Source organism: Scyliorhinus torazame, chromosome 2 (genome assembly GCF_047496885.1).
Source record: "Scyliorhinus torazame isolate Kashiwa2021f chromosome 2, sScyTor2.1, whole genome shotgun sequence".
Lineage (NCBI taxonomy): Eukaryota > Metazoa > Chordata > Chondrichthyes > Carcharhiniformes > Scyliorhinidae > Scyliorhinus > Scyliorhinus torazame.
The window spans coordinates 78,331,855-78,356,676 of record NC_092708.1 but is presented as its reverse complement, the minus strand read 5'-3'; the positions used below and the strand labels follow the sequence as shown (position 1 = coordinate 78,356,676).

Here is a 24,822-nt window from a genome sequence, read left to right as displayed (position 1 = left end):
ATGCCAGTGAGGCAAGAAATAGGAAGATAGAGCAGCTAAACATGTGGCTAAACAGCTGGTGTAGGAGGGAGGGTTTCCGTTATCTGGACCACTGGGAGCTCTTCCGGGGCAGGTGTGACCTATACAAGAAGGACGGGTTGCATCTAAACTGGAGAGGCATAAATATACTGGCCGCGAGGTTTGCTAGTGTCACACGGGAGGGTTTAAACTAGTATGGCAGGGGGGTGGGCACGGGAGCAATAGGTCAGAATGTGAGAGCATTGAGGGAGAACTAGGGAATAGGGACAGTGGGGCTCTGAGGCAGCGCAGACAGGGAGAAGTTGCTGAACACAGCGGGTCTGGTGGCCTGAAGTGCATATGTTTTAATGCAAGAAGTATTACGGGTAAGGCAGATGAACTTAGAGCTTGGATTAGTACTTGGAACCATGATGTTGTTGCCATTACAGAGACCTGGTTGAGGGAAGGGCAGGACTGGCAGCTAAACGTTCCAGGATTTAGATGTTTCAGGCGGGATAGAGTGGGATGTAAAAGGGGTGGCGGAGTTGCGCTACTGGTTCAGGAGCTAACCCTTCCCAGCTGTACTACGGGAGGACACCTCAGAGGGCAGTGAGGCTATATGGGTAGAGATCAGGAATAAGAAGGGTGCAGTCACAATGTTGGGGTTTACTACAGGCCTCCCAACAGCCAGCGGGAGATAGAGGAGCAGATAGGTAGACAGATTTTGGAAAAGAGTAAAAACAACAGGGTTGTGGTGATGGGAGACTTCAACTTCCCAAATATTGACTGGGACTCACTTCGTGCCATGGGCTTAGACGGGGCAGAGCTTGTAAGGAGCATCCAGGAGGGCTTCTTAAAACAATATGTAGACAGTCCAACTAGGGAAAGGGCGGTACTGGACCTGGTATTGGGGAATGAGCCCGACCAGGTGGTAGAAGTTTCAGTAGGGGAGCATTTCGGGAACAGTGACCACAATTCAGTAAGTTTTAAAGTGCTGGATAAGAGTGGTCCGAGGGTGAATGTGCTAAATTGGGGGAAGGCTAATTATAACAATATTAGGCGGGAACTGAAGAACCTAGATTGGGAGCGGATGTTTGAGGGCAAATCAACATCTGACATGTGGGAGGCTTTCAAGTGTCAGTTGAAAGGAATTCAGGACCGGCATGTTCCTGTGAGGAAGAAGGTAAATACGGCAATTTTCGGGAACCTTGGATAACGAGAGATATTGTAGGCCTCGTCCAAAAAAAAAAGGAGGCATTTGTCAGGGCTAAAAGGCTGGGAACAGACGAAGCTTGTGTTGAATATAAGGAAAGTAGGAAGAAACTTAAGCAAGGAGTCAGGAGGGCTAGAAGGGGTCACGAAAAGTCATTGGCAAATAGGGTTAAGGAAAATCCCAAGGCTTTTTACACGTACATAAAAAGCAAGATTGTAGCCAGGGAAAGGGTTGGCCCACTGAAGGATAGGCAAGGGAATCTATGTGTGGAGCCAGAGGAAATGGGTGAGGTACTAAATGAATACTTTGCATCAGTATTCACCAAAGAGAAGTAATTGGTAGATGTTGAGTCTGGAGAAGGGTGTGTAGATAGCCTGGGTCACATTGAGGTCCAAAAAGACGAGGTGTTGGGTGTCTTAAAAAATATTAAGGTAGATAGGTCCCCAGGGCCTGATGGGATCTACCCCAGAATACTGAAGGAGGCTGGAGAGGAAATTGCTGAGGACTTGACAGAAATCTTTGGATCCTCACTGGCTTTAGGTGATGTCCCGGAGGACTGGAGAATAACCAATGTTGTTCCTCTGATTAAGAAGGGTAGCAAGGATAATCCAGGGAACTACAGGCCGCTGAGCCTTACTTCAGTGGAAGGGAAACTAGTGGAGAGAATTCTTCGAGACAGGATCTACTCCCATTTGGAAGCAAATGGATGTATTAGGGAGCGGCAGCATGGTTTTGTGAAGGGGAGGTCGTGTCTCACTAACTTGATAGAGTTTTTCGAGGAGGTCACAAAGATGATTGATGCAGGTAGGGCAGTGGATGTTGTCTATATGGACTTCAGTAAGGCCTTTGACAAGGTCCCTCATGGTAGACTAGTACAAAAGGTGAAGTCACACGGGATCAGGGGTGAGCTGGCAAGGTGGATACAGAACTGACTAGGTCATAGAAGGCAGAGAGTAGCAATGGAAGGATGCTTTTCTAATTGGAGGGCGATGACCAGTGGTGTTCCGCAGGGATCAGTGCTGGGACCTTTGCTGTTTGTAGTATATATAAATGATTTGGAGGGAAATGTAACTGGTCTGATTAGTACGTTTGCAGACGACACAAAGGTTAGTGGAATAGCGGATAGCGATGAGGACTGTCAGAGGATACAGCAGGATTTAGATTGTTTGGAGATTTGGACGGAGAGATGGCAGATGGAGTTTAATCCAAATGTGAGGTTATGCATTTTGGAAGGTCTAATGCAGGTAGGGAATATACAGTGAATGGTAGAACCCTCAAGAGGATTGAAAGTCAGAGAGATCTTGGAGTACAGGTCCACAGGTCACTGAAAGGGGCAACACAGGTGGAGAAGGTAGTCAAGAAGGCATACGGCATGCTTGCCTTCATTGGCCGGGGCATTGAGTATAAGAATTGGCAAGTCATGTTGCAGCTGTATAGAACCTTAGTTAGGCCACACTTGGAGTATAGTGTTCAATTCTGGTCGCCACACTACCAGAAGGATGTGGAGGCTTTAGAGAGGGTGCAGAAGAGATTTACCAGAATGTTGCCTGGTATGGAGGGCATTAGCTATGAGGAGAGGTTGAATAAACTCGGTTTGTTCTCACTGGAACAACGGAGGTTGAGGGGTGACCTGATAGAGGTCTACAAAATTATGAGGGGCATAGACAGAGTGGATAGTCAGAGGCTTTTCCCCAGGGTAGAGGGGTCAATTACTAGGCGGCATAGGTTTAAGGTGAGAGGGGCAAGGTTTAGAGTAGATGTACGAGGCAAGTTTTTTTACACAGAGGGTAGTGGGTGCCTGGAACTCGCTACCGGAGGAGGTGGTGGAAGCAGGGACAATAGTAACATGTAAGGGGCATCTTGACAAATACATGAATAGGATGGGAATAGAGGGACATAGACAACATCCACTGCCCTACCTGCATCAATCATGCAGGACCCCCCCCCCCCCCCAGGACCCCGGAGCCCGCCCACACCGCCTTGTCCCGCCGTTCAAAAGGTAGTTTAATCCACGCCGACGGGACAGACAATTTATCAGCGGGACTTCGGCCCATCCGGGCCGGAGAATCCAGCGGGGTGCCCGCCAACCGGCGCGGCCCGATTCCCGCCCCCGCCGAATATCCGGTGCCGGAGACTTCTGCAACCGGCGGGGGCAGGATTCACGCCAGCCCCCGGAGAATGACGCAGGGTCGGAGAATGACGCCCCAGAACTTCACTCTGAACTGTCCACTTAAGTCGTCTACTGATGTAGGGCGTGAGGTCTGGATTCTTTAGGTGTACATTTGTTAAAATGACTTTTTTGATCATATCCATAACCTTCCCCATCACTGGATTGGTTCTTGTTTACCTATGTACTTGAGATAATGGGCAAAATTCTCCTGAAACGGCGCGATGTCCACCGATTGGCGCCCAATCAGACGGGCATCGCGCCGCCCCAAAGGTGCGGAATGCTCCGCATCTTTGGGGGCCGAGGCCCAACATTGAGGGGCTAGGCCGACGTCGGAGGAATTTCCGCCCCGCCAGCTGGCCGAAACGGCCTTTGTTGCCCCGTCAGCTGGCGCGGAAATGACATCTCGGGGTGGCGCATGCGCGGGAGCGTCAGCGGCCGCTGACAGTTTCCCGCGCATGCGCAGTGGAGGGAGTCTCTTCCGCCTCCGCCATGGTGGAGACCGTGGCAGAGGCGGAAGGGAAAGAGTGCCCCCACGGCACAGGCCCGCCCGCGGATCGGTGGGCCCTGATCGCGGGTCAGGCCACCGTGGGGGCACTCTGCGCCCACTGATCCGCAGGCGGGCCTGTGCCATGGGGGCACTCTTTTCCCTCCGCCTCCGCCACAGCGTTCACCATGGCCGACGCGTAAGAGACCCCCCCCCCCCGCGCATCCGCTGACGCTCCCGCGCATGCAAGGACTTCCGCCGGTCGGCGAAGTCCTTTCGGCCCCGGCTGGTGTGGCACCAAATGCCTTTCCCGCCGGCTGGCGGCGCGCCAACCACTCCAGCGCGGGGCTGGTCCCTCAAGGTGAGGGCTTGGCCATGAAAGGTGCAGAGAAAGGTGTCACTCCATCCCGCCGGGAACCCCTGCCCCGCCGGGTCGGGGGGAACCCCTGCCCCGCCGGGTCGGGGAGAACCCCGGCCCATATTTGCAGTCGACTAGCTGCTAAAGAAGGAATATCCTTGTACAGCCCAAAGATTGTAGTTAAGGGTCGATGGTCATTCAAAAGTGGAAAAATGCCATCCATACCCATAGGGGTAGGTCTTGCCTTACAAGTCTTACTGAATTCTTTGAGGAGGTGGCCAAGCATGTGGATGAAGGTGAAGCAGTGGATGTAGTGTACATGGATTTTAGTAAGGCATTTGATAAGGTTCCCCATGGTAGGCTTCTGCAGAAAGTAAGGAGGCATGGGATAGTGGGAAATTGGTGGAGTTGTGGATAGTAAGGAGGGCTGTTGTCGGCTGCAAAGAGACATAGATAGGATGCAGAGCTGGGCTGAGAAGTGGCAGATGGAGTTTAACCCTGAAAAGTGTGAGGTTGTCCATTTTGGAAGGATAAATATGAATGCGGAATACAGGGTTAACGGTAGAGTTCTTGGCAATGTGGAGGAGCAGAGAGATCTTGGGGTCTATGTTCATACATCTTTGAAAGTTGCCACTCAAGTGGATAGAGCTGTGAAGAAGGCCTATGGTGTGCTCGCGTTCATTAACAGAGGGATTGAATTTAAGAGCCGTGAGGTGATGATGCAGCTGTACAAAACTTTGGTAAGGCCACATTTGGAGTACTGTGTACAGTTCTGGTCGCCTCATTTTGGGAAGGATGTGGAAGCTTTGGAAAAGGTGCAAAGGAGATTTACCAGGATGTTGCCTGGAATGGAGAGTAGGTCTTACGAGGAAAGGTTGAGGGTGCTAGGACTTTTCTCATTAGAACGGAGAAGGATGAGGGGCGACTTGATAGAGGTTTATAAGATGATCAGGGGAATAGATAGAGTAGACAGTCAGAGACTTTTTTCCCGGGTGGAACAAACCATTACAAGGGGACATAAATTTAAGGTGAAAGGTGGAAGATATAGGAGGGATATCAGAGGTAGGTTCTTTACCCAGAGAGTAGTGGGGGCATGGAATGCACTGCCTGTGGAAGTAGTTGAGTCGGAAACATTAGGGACCTTCAAGCAGCTATTGGATAGGTACATGGATTACGGTAAAATGATATCGTGTAGATTTATTTGTTCTTAAGGGCAGCACGGTAGCATTGTGGATAGCACAATTGTTTCACAGCTCCAGGGTCCCAGGTCCGATTCCGGCTTGGATCACTGTCTGTGCGGAGTCTGCACATCCTCCCCGTGTGTGCGTGGGTTTCCTCCGGGTGCTCCGGTTTCCTCCCATAGTCAAAAGATGTGCAGGTTAGGTGGATTGGCCATGATAAATTGCCCTTAGTGTCCAAAATTGCCCTTGGTGTTGGGTGGAGGTGTTGAGTTTGGGTAGGGTGCTCTTTCCCGGAGCCGGTGCAGACTCAAAGGGCCGAATGGCCTCCTTCTGCACTGTAAATTCAATGATAATCTATGATTAATCTAGGACAAAGGTTCGGCACAACATCGTGGGCCGAAGGGCCTGTTCTGTGCTGTATTTTCTATGTTCTATGTTTTCTATGTAAAGGTAAAAAACCTTCTTAGACCGAAAATGATGGTCAAAGCTTCTTTTTCTAGTTGAGCATATTTCGACTCAGTGGTAATTAATGTTCTAGAGGCAAATGCTATTGGTCCTTCCTCTTCTGAGGTCATTATGTGCGATACAATTGCGCTAACCCCTTAGGGCCATGGGTCGCAAGCAGGCTGTAGCCTCAGCTTTGGATTGTGATGGACCAGTAACTCGACTTCTTTAAAGTTTCTTTGACATTTTGATAAGCATTTTGAAATTCTTTGGTCCAGTGGCAAGCTTGTTTGACACAAAGCAAAGTGTGCAATGGCTTCAGTCTAATTGCTAAGCTGGGAAGGAATTTGCCAGAATAATTGAGTAATCCAAAAACAACCTCAACTGGGTCACATTCTTTAGACGTGGAGGTTCTAGGATCTCAGCCATCTTCTTTGATTCTGTATGTAAACCACCTCTGTCAATGATATGACACAGATAGTTTATAGAAGACTTAAAAAATCCATTTTCCCTTTTTGACTCTAAGATTGTGATTTTCCAAATGTGCAAGAGTAGCTTCCAAATTCCTCACATGTTCTTTGTCATTTGGACCTGCAACAAAAATGTCACCTTGGTAACATTGCACACCAGATCCCCACTTAGGATTTGATCCATGAATTTCTGAAATTATCCCAAATGGAAGCCTCAATAATGAAAATGGTGCTTATGTGTCACTCTGGTGAACAATGATTGTGACTCAACAGGTACGTTCACCTGAAGATATGCTTGAGAAAGATCTACTTTGCTAAATTTTTGGCCTCCTGAGAATCCAGTGAATAGATCTGCGATTAGTGGCAGAGGATAATGATCAGAACTCAATAATGGGTTGATTGTGCTTTTAAAATCACCACTTATTCTTCCTCAACCATCCCTCTTTAACACAGGAATGATTGGTGTCGCCTTCTCACTGGGGATAACAGGCTCAATGGCTCCTATCTCAATTAACCTCTCAAGTTCTTCTTCCAATTTTGGCTGGATGGCATAGATACGGTACGTGCTTTCAGACATTTAGGCGCATTGTCTGTCTTGATATTGAGTTTCAGTTCCACTCATGGATGCAAGTGACTCTTCAAAAAGCTTAGTATACTTATTCAGAAGTGGTTGTAGATCATTCATAGGATCAACAAGTTGGTTCACGACGGCCCAGTTTAGCTTTATCTTCCTGAACCACAATATAACAAACAATACAGGAAGGTTTTCTTGGACAACATGGAAAGGCAACTCTGCTTTTTCATGTTAATTTCCACATTCACCTTGATGCATTATCTTTAGTGGTATGACCTCTTTGTTGTATGTCCGTAGGACACCATCTGATGGTTTTAAAGGTAGATGTTTTAGCTTCTGATTGTACATTGGCTCAGGTATTAGTGACACTGTAGCACCTGTATCCTCTTCCACCATGATAGTATTTCCATTAAGTTTTGGATAAATCCAAAAGCATTACTGATCTTCTTGAACTGGTAAGACAACAAACTTAAATTCTTTCAGCTGACCTGACACATTGTCCCCCGTGAGACTTTAGTTCCGTCATTTAACTGACAAACTCGACTAGCAAACTTGTCTGTATTTTTCTTGGTACACTTCTTTTGTGCTGATGAAGGTTGGCATGACCAACCTGCCTTGGCAATGTGGGCTACTTTCCCACAATTCACAGTACTTTGCTAATTTATGTAGTGTTACTTGAATTGCAAAATGCTTTCCCCTCCCTGGCAGCTAAACGTTCCAGGATTTTCATGTTTCAGGCGGGATAGAGGGGGATGTAAAAGGGGTGGAAAGTTGCCCTACTGGTTAGGGAGAATATCACAGCTGTACTGCGGGAGGACACCTCAGAGGGCAACGAGGCTATATGGGTAGAGATCAGGAATAAGAAGGGTGCAATCATAATGTTGGGGGTTTACTACAGGCCACCCAACAGCCAGCGGGAGATAGAGGAGCAGATAGGTAGATAGATTTTGGAAAGGAGTAAAAGCAACAGGGTTGTTGTGATGGGAGACTTTAACTTCCCCAATATGGACTCACTTAGTGCTAGGGGCTTGGACGGTGCAGAGTTTGTAAGGAGCATCCAGGAGGGCTTCTTAAAACAATATGTAGATAGTCCAACTAGGGAAGGGGCTGTACTGGACCTAGTATTGAGGAATGAGCCCGGCCAGGTGGTAGACGTTTCAGTAGGGGAGCATTTTGGGAACAGTGACCACAATTCAGTAAGTTTTAAAGCGCTGGTGGACAAGGATAAGAGTGGTCCTAGGATGAATGTGCTAAATTGGGGGAAGGCTAATTATAACAATATTAGGCGGGAACTGAAGAACATAGATTGGGGGCGGATGTTTGAGGGCAAATCAACATCTGACATGTGGGAGGCTTTCAAGTGTCAGTTGAAAGAAATTCAGGACCGGCATGTTCCTGTGAGGAAGAAGGATAAATACGGCAAATTTTGGTAACCTTGGATAACGAGAGATATTGTAGGCCTCGTCAAAAATAAAAAGGAGGCATTTGTCAGGGCTAAAAGGCTGGGATCAGACGAAGCCTGTGTAGAATATAAGAAAAGTAGGAAGGAACTTAAGCAAGGAGTCAGGAGGGCTAAAAGGGGTCACGAAAAGTCATTGGCAAATAGGGTTAAGGAAAATCCCAAGGCTTTGTACATGTACATAAAAAGCAATAGGGTAGCCAGGGAAAGGGTTGGCCCACTGAAGGACATGGGAGGGAATCTATGTGTGGTGCCAGAGGAAATGGGCGAGGTACTAAATGAATACTTTGCATCATTATTCACCAAAGAGAAGGAATTGGTGGATGTTGAGCCTGGAGAAGGGTGTGTAGATAGCCTGGGTCACATTGAGATCCAAAAAGACGAGGTGTTGGGTGTCTTAAAAAATATTAAGGTAGATAAGTCCCCAGGGCCTGATGGGATCTACCCCAGACTACTGAAGGAGGCTGGAGATCTTGACAAATACATGAATAGGATGGGAATAGAGGGATACCCAGGAAGGGTAGAAGATTGTAGTTTAGTCGGGCGGCATGGTCGGCACGGGCTTGGAGGGCCGAAGGGCCTGTTCCTGTGCTGTACATTTCTTTGTTCTTTGTTCTTTGTGAATGCCTTTAATCCAACCAAACTGAGGAACGTCACAGCATGCAGGTTTTCTGGTGTTTGATTTGCAACAAGATACAATTGGAATCTTTCTTCATAAGAATTCAATGTCTCATAATGCTCATCAAATGCATCCATGGCGCCACTTTTTCCCGCCAATTTTCGGATCCCAGTTCCCTGATCTGTACGTCTTCAGCATTCATCCTTTCTCCCTTCTGTTTTTTCCTGAAGGCAAGCAATCTCCAAACTCACAAGCAAATGAGTTCTTCCCTTGCCCGGACCATTGCAATAGGTTGCAGAGTCGGCAGCCTCCTATACTGTTCCTGCAGCCCGTTTACAGTGCCACATGTGCAGTCTCTGCAGCATCTACCCACTACAAGCAGTAAGTACGCAGGAAACTTCAATTTTTTTGTTTAAAAGATATGCTCCAGTAACTTACAGTTGAGTTCCGATTCTTTTCGAAACCCTTATTTCACACTTGCGGCAGTTGCGATCAATCGATTTACTCCCCAATGTCTCTCTATGATCTGAAAGGTTTTTTTTACTTGCCACAAACTTGTCAATGATCTTCAGCCCGAACGTTGCCGTTGGTTTTCTTCAGACCCAAATCTTTGTCGCTCGTTGTTTATGGCGCGAATCTTCGTCAATGATTTTGTTTTCTGGCTCCAAATCTTCGTCGATGGGTGTTTCTGACCTGAATCCTCGTCGCCTGTTTTCTCTTTTGCTGTTGCCGCAAAGAGAAAAGGAAGTAGAAATGCTGCCCTCTAACTTCATAAAAACACAGTGCAGGGTTTATTGAGAGATGTTGCTTCCACAAGGTAAGATGGTGAACTCACCCAAAAACATGGGACTCGCTCCATTGATGTCACTGCGTCTCACGTGACATTTCACCAGCAAATAGTATTACTTGAACACATGACATCAAGTCAAGATGGTGTGTGGCTTGGAGGGCAACCTGTAAGTTGTGATGTTCCCATGCACCATGTGCCCTTATCCTTCTAGGTGGTTGAGGTCAAGTGTTTGGAAGAAGAATATTTTATGTCTTATAACGTAGCATCATGAATTAATATTGTGGTTTTCACAACTTTGGGAGATCCCAAAGCACATCACAATTACTTTTGCAATGTGATCGTATTTGTGACAATAAATATTGCAAGATCCCATAAATAACAGTATTTCATACTGGCTGCTAGGTGGACAACCACTATCCCACATTTCCTTCCCTCACTGTTAAAACACAAGTACCTGCTCATTCCTTACTGGTGAGACCAGGAGTTCAGCATTGTGGAAGATCTGTACTTGTGTCACTTCAGCTGGGCAGTCAACTTTTTGCTATCTGGCCAGTGACCACAGGTTTCATTCCCAATGAAGTCAACTTCTTGAATTGATTGGTTGGTAGTTACATTTGTTGCAGTTGACAGAGATGAGGCGAAACAGCTTAACATTGAACACAATTTACAGAACAGCTTCTTGTGAACCTATCATGGCAACAGCAGTGATGGAGATGAAGGGGAAACTTAGAAGTCAACTGCAATGTCCAGTGACACTGCATTACCTTCTTATTGTCTTAATGAGACACCGGGAAGATTTGGTTCTGCCTTGAAAATCCCGCAAGCAAGGTTGGGATTGATTAAAGTAACTGAATGCCAGCTAGGTTCCCACAGCTGTCATTTTAATCGTCTTTTAGGGGGTAGTTTATATGTTAACCTAACTATCTTATTCTTAACCATTGTTCGGAACTGAAGCAAAGAACATATCCTCCACAGAGAAGACTATGATATTAAAATGCATTTAAAAATAATTATTTTCAATGAATACAAACTAAAAGATTATAATTATTCGAACAAAATAGAATGTAACTGAAAGTGACCACATGACCATTCACTAGAAAGAAAATCTCAGTACTTAGATCTGAATATTGTCTAAAAATCAGATACAGGACAACATAACTTTTTTCTGAACAATACAGAACTCTTGCAATATAATGAGGATTTTATCAATGCTGGGTCAAAATTAAGTGATAAATAATGTATAGTTTGCAAGTTGTATCTGACGATTAAAATTAAGATCAGAAGATTGATACATTTGTAATTGTTCTATTATTATAACTGGTGCCATCATTCAAAGAGACAGCTCGACAGTGTAGGTTGGACTCACATCTTCTGACGGACTTCATCATATCCAAGGATTTTGGTGACTTCCCAGTTTCCTGATGTCAGGTGACGCACGCTGCTCAGTTCACTTTTAGGCTGCAAATTGCAAATGGAGACATTAATAATGCAACAACCATGATTGGGAGGACCAAAACCACAGGTACGTCAGTGCAGCAGTCTAATCTCTGCCACTTTAGGCACTGTAGAATCGAAAGGAAACAGACTTTAATTATGCGATGCATAAATTGGATGACTGGTTCATATTATTCTAGCCGGGTTTCTCCGTTGCGAGTCTGCCCCGTTGCCGCTGCTCGTGAGGACGGAGACTTTTTCTGTGCCATTGGCTGGTGTTGGGATTCTACTCCCACCGCCTGTCAATGGGATTTCCTATTGAAACTAGCCCATGCCCCTGGGAAACCCGAAGGAGATGGTGCGCTGCCGGTGGGACCAGAGAATGCCGCTGCCAGCGAACGAATGGAGAATTCCGCCCTCTGCCTTCCAATAATTTCGAGAACAACATAAAGACTTCTGCTCTAGAGGTGGCAACTGTAAGACATGTTTTTCCTCTCTGCATCTCAGTGACAGCAATGTATCAAGCTGAAGTTGTGTACAGATGTAAAACAAACATTTTCTTCCAATATGCTGATCATGTACCGCTTCTCCTCATTTACATTCCTCTACCACATTATAGGAATGTGAATTTTCTGCAATGGGGAAAGGTTAATGGTTATGTTAACGAGACAATACATTTGATTATGTAAGCATGGCATCAAGATTCAGATGACTAAGAGGCTCCACGAGAGCAAGAGGCACAACAGTCTTCTTTCCCTAAAAGGCATGAGTGAACCAGATGGTTCAATTGACAATGGTTTCATGGCCATCATTAGACTTTTAATTCCAGATTTTTGTTCTTGAATTCAAATTTCAGTATCTGCCCCAGTGGGATTCGAAGCCAGGTCTCCAGAGAATAACCCTGGGTTTCTGGATTACTAGTCCAGTGAAAATACCATGATGTCACTTCCTCTCAAATTCAGCTCAATGAAAAATAAAAACCAACAAGAGTGTAAGGCAGATGGTTGATTCGCTATGGCACATTATTTGCTCAGTGATAAATGTTGCAATTATTTCACTCACACAAAATGAATACACTGGTAAATTTTTGTATCCATCACCTGGGTGATAATCTGCCAAACAGAATTGCAGCTTTGTTCAGCAATCATTCTTTTCTTTGATTAGGTCTGGAGCTTCAGGAGCTGTTGTCTTCTTTAGCCAAGCTGGTCGTCCCTCTTTTCTTCTCCCAAAGCAAAACAGCCAATCAGCTTTTAAGCATAGTTTTCCAAAGCCATAAGCCACCTTGTGACGCTATTGTAAAAGGTCCACCAGCGTCAAGAGGTTTCCAGCTTCTTTAAAACTGCTTAGTTGACGGTTCCTATTAGCGTGGAGGGACTTGGCGTCCCCAAAATCGGAGATGTGGGTTAGTGACATGGCTGGGTTTCTCAGGCTTGAGAAAATCAAGTTTGCCCTGAGAGGTTCAGCGTTAGGGTTCGACCGAAGGTGGCAGCCGTTTATCGACTTCTTCGGCGGAAAATTAAACTGCTAGCAGATACAATAGGAGGGGGGGGTTATGGAATGTGTGTGTGGGGGGGGGGTTAGGGGGAGATAGTTTAGTTCAGTTTAGCGAGAGAAGGAGGAGGGACTGGGGATTGTGTGTACAAGCCATGTTGGCTGGGTATGGTTGTTGGCTGAGGGGGTGTTATCTACTGAGTTATGCTTACATTTGTATTTGTTGTTATAAAATCATAAATGCCTTAAAAAAATGTTTTTTAAAAACTGCTTAGTTAACTTTCCTTGTAAAATATGGCCTTTTCTAGGTACCGCAGCAATCAGAGTCCTTGTCTTATCAGTGACCTTGCATTATCCCATTATCTCCAGTCCCCTGGCCACGTGTTTCTCGGCCGTGCACCGTTTGCTGGCGGCGGCATTCTGTCTTCCCAGCGTTTGTCAATGGGATTTCCCATTGTACCCCAACCCTACACTGCTGGCAGGGGTCCACTGGCGGTGGGAAAAGTAAATCGCCATGACTGGAGAATTTTGGCTAGTGTCTTCTAAAAAAGTGCAAATTCTTTCAGAATGTTCTTCATCCTTGAAGATAAACCATTTTCTGCAGTTAAGTGCGACACTAGCTAACTAAGGGAGGAAATTTACAGGATATTGAGTTTAGTCATGAAAGATGTTGATTTGCCTCCAAAAGCATGTCACCTGGTGCGTGCTGATCTGCACCACATTTTGAGGCGGGGTCCAGGTGTGTGCAACAAGTGTCTACTGGAGTTTTGACACTTGCGCTGCCATTTTGGAGTTTAAATTTCCACCTAATGCCCTCTTTTAAAAGTGCACAGCTGAATGTGTGTTCAGGAACAAGAAAGAACCATCCCTGTGGAGAAGCAATAAACCAAAATAACCAAATTTACTGGATGGCCACCAAATTAAGAAATTACCAACAAGATTCCACTTTTTGTAAGTTTTACCTGAACATGAATCCAGACCAATGCAAATTACACACATAAATGGAGAGGCAAATGATATTTCATATAAAAAGGTAAATTTCACTTTAAATAATTAATACAACAAAACTACATTTTTTGCAGCACAAACAGCTGTGTCCTTCTGTTGTGGTAAAAATGACCACGCTCGAGTCTGAGAGATTCAAGGAAGCGTAGATTTTATTTCAAGCACATGATAGACAGAAGGAGCCTCAGTCACCCAAGCAACCCCTTTCAATGCCACAAGAGTTGCAGCACATAATTACTGTCCTTATCTTTCTACTTTTCATTACAATGTTTCTCAAGTCATTAATTTCTTAACTAACTATACTATTCCATCAGCAGATGTTTCAATTATCTCAACCCTCAGGCTTGGGTATGGCCTTTGGTTCCCCCTTATCTCCTTCTGTCTCACAATGAGTAGTTTGCTAATACAGGCTGTTAAGCCACTAATTACTCGCGATGAAGCCAGCTTCTCCATAATGACCTTTTGTCAAGTATCCCATCATGTCTAGGAAAGGAACTTTCACAACTACAGCATAGTGAACCATTGTGATATTTATCCTGCCAGTATATACCCCCTGGTTCCCTTTTCACTTCCTGTACTAATGTAGCACCATGTGCAATCTCACAGTATTTCTAACTCGGCCTCAGGTACGTAGGATCCCGCACTTTCGCACTCAATAGATTAAATCCTCGAGTATCATGTTAAATGTCTCTGTTTCACGAAGAAAGTTTTCACTGAAACCTGCCACCTGCTGCTGCTAATCTGCAGACTTAATAAAAGGATGAGGAGGTCATTGCCAGTGGCTGCGAAATTGGACACCTTTCAGGCTAAAGCAGGTGATAGTTGCAAGATCTCCCAGTTTGCTGCCCATTATTGCATTAGGTAGGTCAGTGAGACACTGAATTCCCAAAAAATGCAGTACATTTTATTCTCTCCCGCCAGAGTGAAGCAGCTAGAGTGACTATGGGACCTTGTGAGGATTCCAGACATCCCCCTGTATGTCACATTGCGCGTGATGTATGTCAACTCTGAGGTGTACCACAGCTTAAATAAATTCCACTCCATCAGTGCAAGCCCAGACTGCTGTCATCATAACTGCAGATACCAGTGTTCAAATGGGTTTGCAGGGTGTTGCTGTCCAGCAATGTGTCCTCCAATAGATTACCAGGATTGTTGAGGCAGCCCCCTGGGAACAGGGACAGTGGTTCCAGGGTGCTAAAAATTGCTGTTGTCTCTCAGTATGGTGGAGATGTTCACTGAAGTTTGCATAATGTTCAGTATCATTCATGATCATTCTCAGTTACTGAAACAGTTCTAGTCCAAATCCAGCAAGTCCTGGACAATATCTAGGCTTGGGCTGACAAGTGACAAGTGGCAGGCAATGACCATCTCCAACAAGAGAGAATCGAACCATCACCCCTTGACATTCAATGGCATTACCATTGCTGAATTCTCTACTATCAACATTTTTAGGATTATCATTAACTAGAAACTGAACTGGACAAGCCACATTGTCACAACATCATGGACTGGTGTGCGGTCAATTCCAGCGCCACTTGACCCGGAATCACAACTGGAAGAATTAGAATTTATCTAAAATACCTGAGGTCCTTCTTTGAGCCTAATAAACTACAATCACTAGGTTTGCAATTTTAAAACACAAATAATCTTTTATTGTATACAGCATTATAATTAAATGGGCAGAAAATGTAATTGGCTATCTACTACCCCTTTACCAACTTCCCATTCCTAACTTGCTCTACTCTCTCTACGCACAAACACACACAAACGACACAGAGGGGAAAGGGTGGTGGAAAGGGAAAGAAAATATAAATAAAATAAAAGGCTAAGATCCTTGATGCAGTGGGTTGACCTCCAGTCAATGTCTTTCTGAAGTTCAGGCTTTTGTTTTAGTACTTTCTCTGCAGACTCAGCATCATTTCAGATTCACAGCAAAGGATGTGCCAGGCACTCATTCTTTTCAGAACAATAGAGCAGCTCTTTCACTTTGGCAAGTAGAAGAGAGGGAGAGAGCGCTCCCTTCACTTCCAAGGTCTAAATGCTTCAGCCAAGTTCTCTCAGAAAGCATCACTCAGGAACCAATCACTGACCAGTGTCACAACACTGTCCCTGGCCAACCTACTGGGATTATCTGTGAGCAGCTGAAATATTGTGCTCTCTTTTCAGCTGCTGTCATCAAAGATAATCTGACTGAGACTGGTGATATTTATCTCCAGGAAAGTCAAATTCACGTCGGGTTTTAAATACAGATTTCTTCACGGGATTCAGCCTGTCGACCTGCAGTGACCATTTCCAGTTCTGTGCCTTCCTATGTTCTGAGTGAGGAGTTGGATACTTGAACACAGTAGCCACTGAACTATGCTACATCATAACAATTTAGCATTTTTAAGACAGCAAAATTACGTAAAAATGGACAAATCTTTGAATGGAATGTCCATTCGAGAGTTCAAAAGTTCAAAAGGAATTGTCTGCATTATACATAAGCCTGTCTATCACCTCAATAATATTTTATTGCACTTAATCCCAGGAGCTGCTGTTACATTGTAATTATTTTTAAATACTCAGAGATAAATAATGTTCTTACAAAAAATGACAAACTCCCTAGTACAAATTGTTCCTCAAATAATAAATATGGCTGTTGTTACCAAAACACTTGCGATGTAAGCGAAGATCATGCCTAAATTTGGGCATAGATAATGGCTAGAAACTTGTAATACAATAATGGCTTGGATCTTGCTGTCAGTGATGAAGTGACAGTGCCTGCGTCTGATCTTGAAAAAAGCTGTGGTGTGGATTTCATGCCTCACAAAGTTATTTTCATTTTGGTGTCAGCTCAAGGGAATGGCTGGTATCCAGAGGCAGTGATGTCAGCAAGCAGGTTAAACAGCCAATCACATGGACGAATTATCACAGACAGCAAATCAGCAAGTGAAAAGCACTGATTATCTTTCACTTTTGCATCATATTACAGAGTGGAATAAAGGTTAGGGTATATACATGGGATTCAGGTAGTAGCTGAAACATCATAAACAAGCTTGAAAAAAATATACTAATTGCAATCCTGTGGATTCCTCTAATTATAGAAATTTGACATTCCATAAATATAAAATAAGTCTTCCCACGTCAGAGAGGTTGGGTTCAAAGGTAATTCTGAGCTTACAATGCAGTTAAATACCCTTTTTCACCTTATTCGAAAGGGCTTCTTCAGTGAGTTTTTTTACAGAGTTCAATCATTGGGGATTTAACTGCGCACCTTGTGGAGGGATGAGGTATCACAGGCAACAACTTCTGGATTTCTGCGATTAACTGCAGTGTGGATGCAAGGATTTGATGCCAGCTTCACAGCTGTAATATTGGGGAATGCTGACACAATCTAAGCCAATTTGTTGAAGTCAAGAAATTTGGCATGGTTTGCATGAGTAAGCCATTATAGAAATATGGCAATTTAACTGTATAAATACTGATAATTTAATTCTAATATTCTAAGGTTATTACCCGGAGAAGGTCTGTTTCTGATCGACCTTCGCATGAATCTCAAGCAATGTATTCCATTCTGCATTCCTATGTTCTATTAGACATCTCAGCTGAGAAATTATTTCTTCTTTGTTCATTCTTAATTTTCTGACACTTGAAATTTTAAAAAAGGAACTAAACTAAATGCAGAAGTCCAAGAGCTACTACAATAAAAACAAAATATTGCAGACACTGGAAATCTGAAATAAACACAGAAAATGTTGGAACACTCAGCACGTTTATAGCATATGCAGAGAGAGAAGCAGAGTTAGTGTTTTGTGTCCAATACGACTCTTCTTTGGAACTGGAGAGAAATAGAAATGTGATGGGTTTTATGCTGTTGAACAGGGGGTGAGGGGAAAGTGGAGCAAAGATATCATGGGCCACACGACAAAAGTTGATAGCAGAAAGACAAAACTTTTGGTCCAGGATAGGTGTTAATAGCAGAAAAAGATTTGGCGCTGCCTGAAAGCAAAATAGAAGAACGTGTGAATGTTTTCACAGCAGAAAAAGGGTCAGCGCTGTCTGAAGGCAAAAAGCTGAGGAGAGGATACAGACTGGCAATTGGGGACAGAGCTCATGACCTGACGTTTTTGAACTCAATGTTGAGCCCAATGGGCTGTAAGGTGCCGAATGAGAAGATGAGGTGTTGTTTCCAGAGTGACAGCACAAACCACACCCCCAGGTTTTCAGTGCATTGAATGCTAGAAGATCTGGTCTGAAAACTCAGCTGTGTATCTTGAGAGATACACGCCGGTTTTTCACCTAAACCTGACAGTGGAAAACATTGGTGAAATTCCACCCTACATTTTGATTTTTGCAAGCATGGGCTGATTGGGTATGGTCAGTACTTTACCTGTTGCATCAGCAGAAGGATTGTGCTATTTGATATGATTTTCCAGTCATTGAGATGTATTTTCTTCATACCTGGCATCGCACTGGCATTGAAATTCATTAATTTGTGCAATAGGCAGAACCTCTTTCTGTTTTGACAGCAGTGTCCTGTTAGGAGTGAACATCACTTGTGTTGCTACTGTGTATTAAATAACAGTGTGTAATGGCTAGCTTCACCTGTTTCTCAAATCTTTGAGACATCTTACCCTTCTAGGGTAAACCAAGGTAGACTGGGCAATTTCCAGGACCGGACGTGGCAACCTTAGACCCATTTATAAGTTTTCACAATATGCAGCGAACAATGATTTGTCCAGAGTAGCCATTATCCCAGGGGATACTTTGATGCATCCCATTTCAGCATCACGCTTGCACAGTGAGTTAGTGGCTTGGGCCCTACTGACGAGGTTCTCTTTCATGCAGTATAAATTGTTCTTCACTTTACTGTTGGTTTATATTCCGTAGTTGTCTGGATAAGAACAAGTCAAAAAGCTTCAATAGCATGTCTCTTCTTTCAGAAATACTCAAGTTCTGTAGTACCAAATGACTATTTAACTATGTATTATTTCAGAAATTATTTGCCATCCAATAATAACAACTTGTACATAAATGATCCCCTTAATGTAGGAAGCAGTCCCATGAGGCAGGGGATAAATGTCTTGATGGTGAACCAAAGAAACAGATATCAGGAATGGTGATCAAAAGTTTGTTCAATGGGTTTTAAGGAAACCCTTAAAGAAGGAGCAGGAGTTTGGAAAGTTGAGGAAGTTAGGGCTTATATAGCTGAAGGTAAAGGTGCCAATGGGGTGGGATGGGGTAGGGAATGCACATGGACAGAAGTCAGACGCAGAAGGATGAGACCATGGAATGATTTAAACACAAGAAAGCTAGCACTGTGGCTTCACAGCACCAGGGTCCCAGGTTTTATTCCCCGCTGGGTCACTGTGCAGAGTCTGTACGTTTTCCCCGTGTGTGCGTGGGTTTCCTCAGGGTGCTCCGGTTTCCACCCACAGTCCAAAGATGTGCAGGTTCGGTGGATTGGCCATGCTAAATTGCCCTTAGTGTCCACAAAGGATAGGTGGGGTTATTGGGTTCTGGGGATAGGGTGGAAGTGAGGGATTAAGTGGGTCGGTGCAGACTTGATGGGCCGATGACTTCCTTCTGTACTGTATGTTCTATAAGAACATTTTAAATTTGAGCCCTTGGGGCATGGGGGCCAGCACTGATCAGGGAGGTGCCCCATTCATAAGACAGGAGGGAAAACATATAGCTATGTCCATATGGCTACTTAATAAAATGATAATTTTATCATGGGCAAAGTCTTTACCCTGACTAGCCATGACTCATACAAAGAACAAAGAACAATACAGCACAGGAACAGACCCTTCGGTCCTCCAAGCCTGTACCGATCATGATCCCACCCGTGGCCACTTTCTTGTACCATATCCCTCTATACCCATCCTATTCATGTGTTTGTCAAGATGCCACTTGAATGCCGTTAATGTATCTGCTTCCACAACCTCCCCTGGCAATGCGTTCCAGGCACTCACCACCCTCTGCATAAAAAACCTGCCTCGCACATCTCCTCTAAACTTTGCCCCACGGACCGTAAACCTGCCTCGCACATCTCCTCTAAACTTTGCCCCACGGACCGTAAACCTATGCCCCCTGGTGACTGACTCCTCCACACTGGCAAAGAGTGCCTGCCCATCAACTCTATCCATGCCCCTCATAATCTTGTAGATCTCTATCAGGTCACCCCTCAAGCGCCATCCCTCTAATGAAAACAGTTCAAGTCTATTCAGCCTCTCCGCATAGCTAACACCCTCCAGACCAGGCAACATCCTAGTAAACCTCCTGTGGTGTTGGGTTCTCTGGTGCACAGATGAGCCAACACAGTTGTATGTGGTACAACTCTATTTTATTATAACTCTTATAATACAGTTCGTTCTGGATACTCTGCACGTGCTGTCTCCCTGAGTGTGTTTGGCAATAGATGTGTCCTGGTTCTCCTCTGCAGCTAATACTGACCACCGGGGGTCGTGTCTGTGCTTTTATATCTTTCTGTCATTGGTTGTGGTGTTGTGTGTTCTGATTTGTCTGTTGGTGTGTCTATCATGATGTGTGTGTTTGAATATCATGACATCCCCCCTTTTTACAAAGATATGTGCCTACGTGGTTATAAATATAATTGTGTCGTGAGTGCTTCGAAGAGTGTGTGTGTGTGTTATGTACAGCGTGTGTATATGACGTAACTATTTACATGGGGCGATGTCGGGTGCGTCACACTAACAAGGTTGTACCATAACAAAATTTGGATGCGAGAGAAAAAAAAAACTTGAACATTGGTCTGGTCAGACGATATCTGGAACAATAAACAACAACAGGTTATAATACAGAAGTGTTTGACTTTTTGAACGTATGAACAGCGTTATAAGTCCAGTCTAATGGGTGACCGCCTCAAGAATGGGCTGGTCCTCAAGCCGGTTCAGCTGTGGAGATTTGGTTCTGGTGGCGATGGAAGGGGCATGATCCGTGGCATCTCCACGAAGTCATCCTTGGGAACCAGTGGAGGATCCGGCGTGTGCGTACGGTTCAGTTGCGAGCGTGGAAGGCGGCGCAAAGCTCGCTGATTGCGCCTACGCACCAATCCATCCGCCCTGCATGCCAGGAACAAGGTGGAGTCTTTTTCTTTTTATGTTTGTGGTGGACGGCATCTTGTAGCCGATGGGTCGTTGCCATCGAAGTAGCACCATCACTAATATCATGCAAGGCGATGACTGTGCCAGATGTGGAAGTTGGCCGAGACCGTGTACGCTGGTTCCGGCCACCTGCTGTGCCGGAAGGGCGACTCCGCAGAGAAACGTCGAAGCATGTCGCCTTGGAGAGAGAATTGTTGCTCGCATCAACGTCTGGCGATGGCGCGAATTGGTGTGTCCATCTTGGACCGCCAGTGCTGGTTGCCACTGCCGACCCAGTGGGACTGCACGCGATCCATTCCCTGTCGCCGTGGCATCCGCCGTCACCCTGAACGTGCCATCACCGAGGCCGTGACACCGCCCGTCCGGAGCAAGGTCTGGCGTGCGCGAATCAGAGTCGGCGCTTGGCTGCTCCCCATCTGGAGTCCGGTCTGCCTTCCGTCGATGCCCCCCGTCCGGAGTCCCAACAGGTTCACTGGAGGCAGCCGAGATTCCCTGAAGCTGCACTTCTGGAGTCGGAACATGCAGGAATGCACCAACCAGTGGAGAGGGTCGAGCCATCGAGGGTGGAAGCGGTGCGCTGCCACCGCAGTCGTCAGTGGTCCCACCGTGATCGTCGAGTGCCTCGGTACGCACTAGGCGAGGTCTGTCACCTTGCACCTTTTGCATGGGAAGTGGGATGCTGTCGTCACTCGTCTCACATCCCGTGGATAGATCCTCATTAGCAGCTTGCTGTTCACTAGGGTTGGGTAAATTGTCAGAGTTTTCATCTGGTGGTGCACACCATGTCGGTGGACTGTCATTGTCTTGCCGTTGTCCTTCATTTGAGCTTTTCTTCTTTGGAATTTTAAATCTTCCCCCAGACATTGCAGAACCTTGTTTATTACCCCCAAATTCTCCCATAGGTATGGTCTCGAATATAGGATCCAATGTTTCTATCGACATTGTACTATTTTCCAAAGAACATTCCGTTTCACTTTTCTTCTCAGGTGCCTCATGTGTATCTTTGTCTAATGTACATGCCTTCATGGTCTCTGGGTCTGATTTTGCTGGGACTGGCATGGTCACAGTCTCTCTTTTACTGTTCTCAATTGCCCACCTTATACTCCCCATACATAACTGCTTAATCACTGGGGTTAGTGTGGTACAATGGATAATCGGGTCGACCTTATCTGCATCTTCACCATTAGTGGAAAGCACACTTGGTTCACTTGACACTGCTGTGGGTTTTAAATTCGTTATCTGGCTACTCGATGTCGGTGTCCTCAGGATTCTTGCTCCAATGTTCTGCTCAATAATCAGTGGAGCGTGTATAGGTTCAATGCAATTAATGTTCCCCTCAAGGTTTGAAGAGTCATTACTGACTAACTGCTGGTCTCCGAAGTTGGGATTTTGCGGTGTTGTGTTGAAGGGAGACATTTGTCCCTGCTGTAGATATGATTCAGGTTGTGTTATTTCCATTACCTGAGGATCAATGTCTTGTCCATTTTTTCGATCCGTACTAAAACACTGGCAATTCTCAGTCTGCTCCTTGCAAGTTAAACATTCAATTAATTTCGTTAGCAAATCCTCAGCATCCTTCTGTGGCCGTGCAGCATTATTAATCTCTGTTCGGCTATAATGATCCTGAAGGTCAGCGCATAAACCTTTTTTCTTCGGGCTTGGACGAGGCGATTCCTTTGGCTTGTCTTCAGTTGGGCTTGAACAGTCTTCAGCGCTGTGCCCTTCATTGTAGCATGAGAGACCGTCATGTTCATGCTGCTGTGTAGTGGAGCATGGTAGGCTGTTATAGCCTTCTTGCTGTTCACGTGAGCATGGCAGACTTGCATCGTCTGCCGCTGGTTGGTCAGGAGAGGTTGCTAGACCCTCATGGTCTTGTTCCTGCAAGGACTGCGCTCTGGCGTCTTGCGTTCCTTCCATCGTGGAGTCCGTCCACGAGCTCTCTGTGGAGGCTTCTGACACTGGAGTCACTTCTTGTTCGTGCAAGGACTGCGCTCTGGAGTCTTGCGTTGCTTCTATCGTGGAGGCTGTCCACGAGCTCTCTGTGGAGGCTTGTGACACTGGAGTCACTTCTTGTTCGTGCAAGGACTGCGCTCTGGAGTCTTGCGTTGCTTCTATCGTGGAGGCTGTCCACGAGCTCTCTGTGGAGGCTTGTGACACTGGAGTCACTTCTTGTTCGTGCAAGGACTGCGCTCTGGAGTCTTGCATTTCTGCAATTGTGTAGTCTGTCCACGAGCTTGCTGTGGAAGCTTGTGACACTGGAGTCACTTCTGGTTCATGCGAGGACTGCACTCTGGAGTCTTGCATGTCTTCTTTCATAGAGTCGGGAACGTTGAGCGGGACGTGGACCACGCTCTGTGTGGCAGCAGGGCACTCTCCGTGTGCTTGCACCGCTCCCTGTCTGTTAATGTCAGGCTGCAGCATCATCCGGTACTGATAAGTTGGAACGTCATATCTGCTGGATTGAAGATCCTCAAATCCGAAAAATGAATCCGCATCTGCGTCGGATTCAATGTGGGGGCCGCCAATGTGCAACACGAAAGGTTCGTCCGAGTCATAGTCATATAGGACCACGGAGCTATCATTGGGCTCGCGAGGTCCGGAAACACTGTAAAGATCGTCATCGAAGTATTCAAGGTCGGAATCATCGGCTTGTGCGTAGGTAACTGCTTGTCGGAGGGTTCTTCGGAGGTCAAATTCATCTCCTGGGTCAATTTGCGGCACTGTGCTGTCATTCCAGGTGAGGGAAGGTTGTTTTACAGCTTTAACAGATTTTTGTTTTTTTGATTTGGGACGTTTCCCTTTTAAATTGGATTTGGGACATTTCCCTTTTAAATTGGTGCAGTCTGGGGCCTCTGACATCCTGACGCTCGGTATGTAGCACGTAGGAAGCGACTGCGCATGCTCAGATCGCTGTTCCTTTACCGATGGCCGTTTTCTTGACTGCGCATGCGCAGCATCTCGCGCATGCGCAAACGAAACTTCCGGTTCTGCGCACTTCTCGCGCAACTGTGCTAGCGTTATACCTTTAGCAAGATGGCCGCCGACCTCGACCCAGCCTTCTCTCAGGCCCGGGATTTCGGCCTCTGGGAATTCGGGCTCCGGGATCCCAACCACGAGGTGAGTACTGCAGCTTTTCTTACCTTTATGTGCCGATTGGATTGCGTTTTCTTCACAGTACTTGGAGAATTTGCCCAGGACTGCCTGGTAATCGTACCTTTGCTGCCTCCTGAAGAACCTGAACCTTCTGAATATTTCTCTTGCCCTTGCACCGGCGATGGTGAGGAGAAATTCAATTTTTTCCCTATCATCCAGGTCTTTGAGTTCAGCTGCCACCAGGAACAATTCGAACATTTGCCGGAATCGCCGCCAGTTTTCGCGGAGGTCGCCGTGGCACTGGAGCGCCTGCGGAACCGGGAGCTCGTACATCATGCCTGGGCGCTGCTGGTTGTCTGTGTACACTGAGGTATGCCGGCAGGTATCGATCCACTCCTGTACCATGTGGTGTTGGGTGCTCTGGTGCACAGATGAGCCAACACAGTTGTATGTGGTACAACTCTATTTTATTATAACTCTTATAATACAGTTCGTTCTGGATACTCTGCACGTGCTGTCTCCCTGAGTGTGTTTGGCAATAGATGTGTCCTGGTTCTCCTCTGCAGCTAATACTGACCACCGGGGGTCGTGTCTGTGCTTTTATATCTTTCTGTCATTGGTTGTGGTGTTGTGTGTTCTGATTTGTCTGTTGGTGTGTCTATCATGATGTGTGTGTTTGAATATCATGACACCTCCTCTGCACCCTCGCCAAAGTCTTCACATCCTTCTGGTACTTAGGTGGCCAGAATTGTGCGCAATATTCCAAAGTAGCCTTACCAAGGTTCTATACAACTGTAGCATGACTTGCCAGTTTTTATATTCGGTGCCTCATCCAATGAAGGCATGCATTCCATATGCTTTCGTGACTACCTTGTTCATTTGTGTTGCCACTTTCAAAGATCTATGGCCCTGCATGCCCAGGTCTCTCTGACTT

General features: G+C 45.7%; 1 protein-coding gene across 1 annotated transcript in view; it reads right to left on the bottom strand.

The window, feature by feature from the left end:
- LOC140388578 (inactive dipeptidyl peptidase 10-like) overlaps positions 1–24,822 on the bottom strand; it is a 1,987,526-nt gene that overhangs the window by 116,556 nt on the left and 1,846,148 nt on the right. The window contains exon 14 of the mRNA XM_072473003.1: positions 11,126–11,217. Coding sequence (XP_072329104.1) covers positions 11,126–11,217 — 92 coding nt within the window. The remainder of the gene's footprint in view (positions 1–11,125; positions 11,218–24,822) is intronic.